Source organism: Sphaeroforma arctica (genome assembly GCF_001186125.1).
Source record: "Sphaeroforma arctica JP610 unplaced genomic scaffold supercont1.1141, whole genome shotgun sequence".
NCBI classification, from domain to species: Eukaryota; class Ichthyosporea; order Ichthyophonida; genus Sphaeroforma; species Sphaeroforma arctica.
The window spans coordinates 11102-13644 of NW_014039417.1; the positions used below are offsets into that span (position 1 = coordinate 11102).

Below are 2543 nucleotides of genomic sequence, written 5' to 3' on the forward strand. Positions count from 1 at the left end.
TGCGTCACATATCATACCAACTAATACGTCACATATCATACCGACTAATACGTCACCTATCATACCGACCAATACGTCACATATCATACCGGCTTGTAACGCCACCCATCCTATTGAGTCTGACTAAGCGACTATCATCCGAGTAGCGCTATAGTTCTATTTTATTTTATTGTTCTTTGAAGATCGCTGCACACCTTCTGTCCCGAAGTTCTCCAAATGTATCGCATACCACCTCTCCTCTCCTCTCCCGGCCACCGTGCCTATACCGGCTCTCAGCCTGGTACTGTGTATACATTCAGGTGCACAGATGTACCAGCACTCACTCTGCATACGCCCATACCACCAGTTAAAAACAACCTACTCGAGCTATACACACCCGAACCCACTAGCAACGGTTCTGCTGCAGTATCTGGTACAGCGTCTTCACACCCACCAGCCAGTGACTGATGGTGTCTGTGGGCATAGTCGTTACGATGTGTTGGTAGATGGCCTGGCACTGCCCATAGTCGCGCGCCTCCAGGGCTGCAAGGAAAACGTATTGGTGGAACAGTCAGTCAACTAGTGTGAGAACACCCCAGCGCAACACGTGAAAAACGCTTACAAGCGAATACGTGTATATCGATCCTTACAGCACTTCAGAATGTAGCCGCATTGCACCGCTCTCGATAATTTGAGACGAGAATTCGGTACAGAAACCGATAGTTTGTGTGTATCGTATGAGGCTGCTCGATGATTTGGGACAGAAATGGCTTATGATGGGGCTTAAAAAAGGGAGAGGTTGTGGTAATACATGTTCGCACAGTATAATAAATCAGCTGAATCTGCGCCAAGGCATTGAGAATGACAGACTAGTCAGACCCCACAATGCCCCATATGCAACCATACACATGCATACACACACACCACAGCACACGTGGCCCAATCTACGTATACGTGTATTTGCAACCTTACGTCAGTACGTCCAGACATTACACAGCATCCCTGTTCGCGCGTGCACGTACCTTGAGCCAGAGCGGTCATGTGCTGTAGTAGTGTGGGGTCGATAGCGTTCGTGCGGAGTGCATCGTAGAAGCCCTCCATGCGACGCGTGAGGTCGTCTACTTTGCGTTTGGCAGTCTGGGGGGAGATAACAGGGACAGGGATGAGCATCAATCGCAGGTGTTTAAAACACTCAGTAATAGGAACACACTAGTATGAGCAGAATGGAATCGTAGGTGTTTATAAACACCCAGTAATAAGCTCAAAACATGTGCAGAATGAACTATGCTGAGAACAGTGAAGATCTACACCAAGCTACTAAAACATAACCCCAATAGTCAAAGCTAGCAAAACAGCTCATGTCAACCAACTTGTAACACATGTCTCATCTCAACCGTCATGACGCATATGATTATGTAACTCGTAAGTCGTAAGAAGAAAACAGACTCAGCAGAATGTCCTAATGCACAGGTGCATGGGGTGGTCCAGGGCCCAAATGGACCCAAAATAACACACAGTGTATTAGGACCCAAATGAACCTTAAAAAAACACTAGTTTATTAGGATCCAAATGAACCTAAAATAATGTTATAGGATCCAAATGAATCTAAAACAATTCAAGTGGATCAGGATCCAAATGAACCTAAAATAACACACGTGTGTTCGACCGGCCCGGTATGGGTGAAGCTATCCCATTGCCGTTCACGTACCATATTTTGTACAGCACTCCCTCTGTCAATGGCGGCTTTGATTTGGTTGACCATGGGCATGTCCTTCTCAGGAATTGGAGCCTTGGGGGCGGGTGCAGGGGGGGGTGCTGGCTGTGCGGGTGGTTGTTGGCCCTATAAATAGAACAGCGGAGCAGTACAGGTATGTGAGAGTATGAAAGGTATGCAGATGAGTATGTACGGATAGACCGGAGACTAGATACGGCTGTAACGCGCTTCGAGCTTGTCGGCCGTAATAGTGGGAGGTGCAGAGGGTGAGTGGCGCATTAGATTGCCTACATTTTTGGCAAATGAGTCATAGAAAGTTTTATGGCACTCGTAGATGAGCGCTAAACCATTCTATATGACATGGCACCTCTGCAACGAAATACCCCACAAATGTCGTTCTAATTACTGTCTATATATAATAACAATGGAATCCACCTTGACCTTAAATGTGTATTTAGATGAGTTGTTAAGAACGACATCTTGCGAGGTTTGTTCTTCTACATTGTAACCAGCAGGACTGTGCGCAGGATTCGCGACACCAAGTGTTCATAGACACACTTTACAACACACTCAACACTCAATAATGAACGACTAAAAGCAACAGTAAGTGGACATCAATCCAATACATCCATCAACCATCAACAGACGCACCCTGATAAATACAATACACAGTAGGTACCAGAACAGCAACAGCCCATCAGTGCAACGATATATTACATACCATTGAAGATTGGCCGCTTGGTGCCCCACCGAACTGTGACTGGTTATGCATCATTGGAGGCTGTATCGGACAACGATTGAAATATAGATAAGAATACCATGGGAGCCGATGAATTGATAGTTATTTATA

At 45.9% G+C, this 2543-nt stretch overlaps 1 protein-coding gene across 1 annotated transcript in view; it reads right to left on the reverse strand.

Annotated features, from left to right (window-relative positions):
• Positions 1 to 385: 385 nt before the first annotated feature.
• Positions 386 to 2543, reverse strand: part of SARC_10118 (hypothetical protein) — a gene marked incomplete at both ends in the record, with an annotated part of 9177 nt that continues 7019 nt past the window's right edge. Inside the window, 4 exons of the mRNA XM_014295851.1 lie at positions 386 to 522; positions 1002 to 1116; positions 1688 to 1819; positions 2415 to 2474. Coding sequence (XP_014151326.1) covers positions 386 to 522; positions 1002 to 1116; positions 1688 to 1819; positions 2415 to 2474 — 444 coding nt within the window. The remainder of the gene's footprint in view (positions 523 to 1001; positions 1117 to 1687; positions 1820 to 2414; positions 2475 to 2543) is intronic.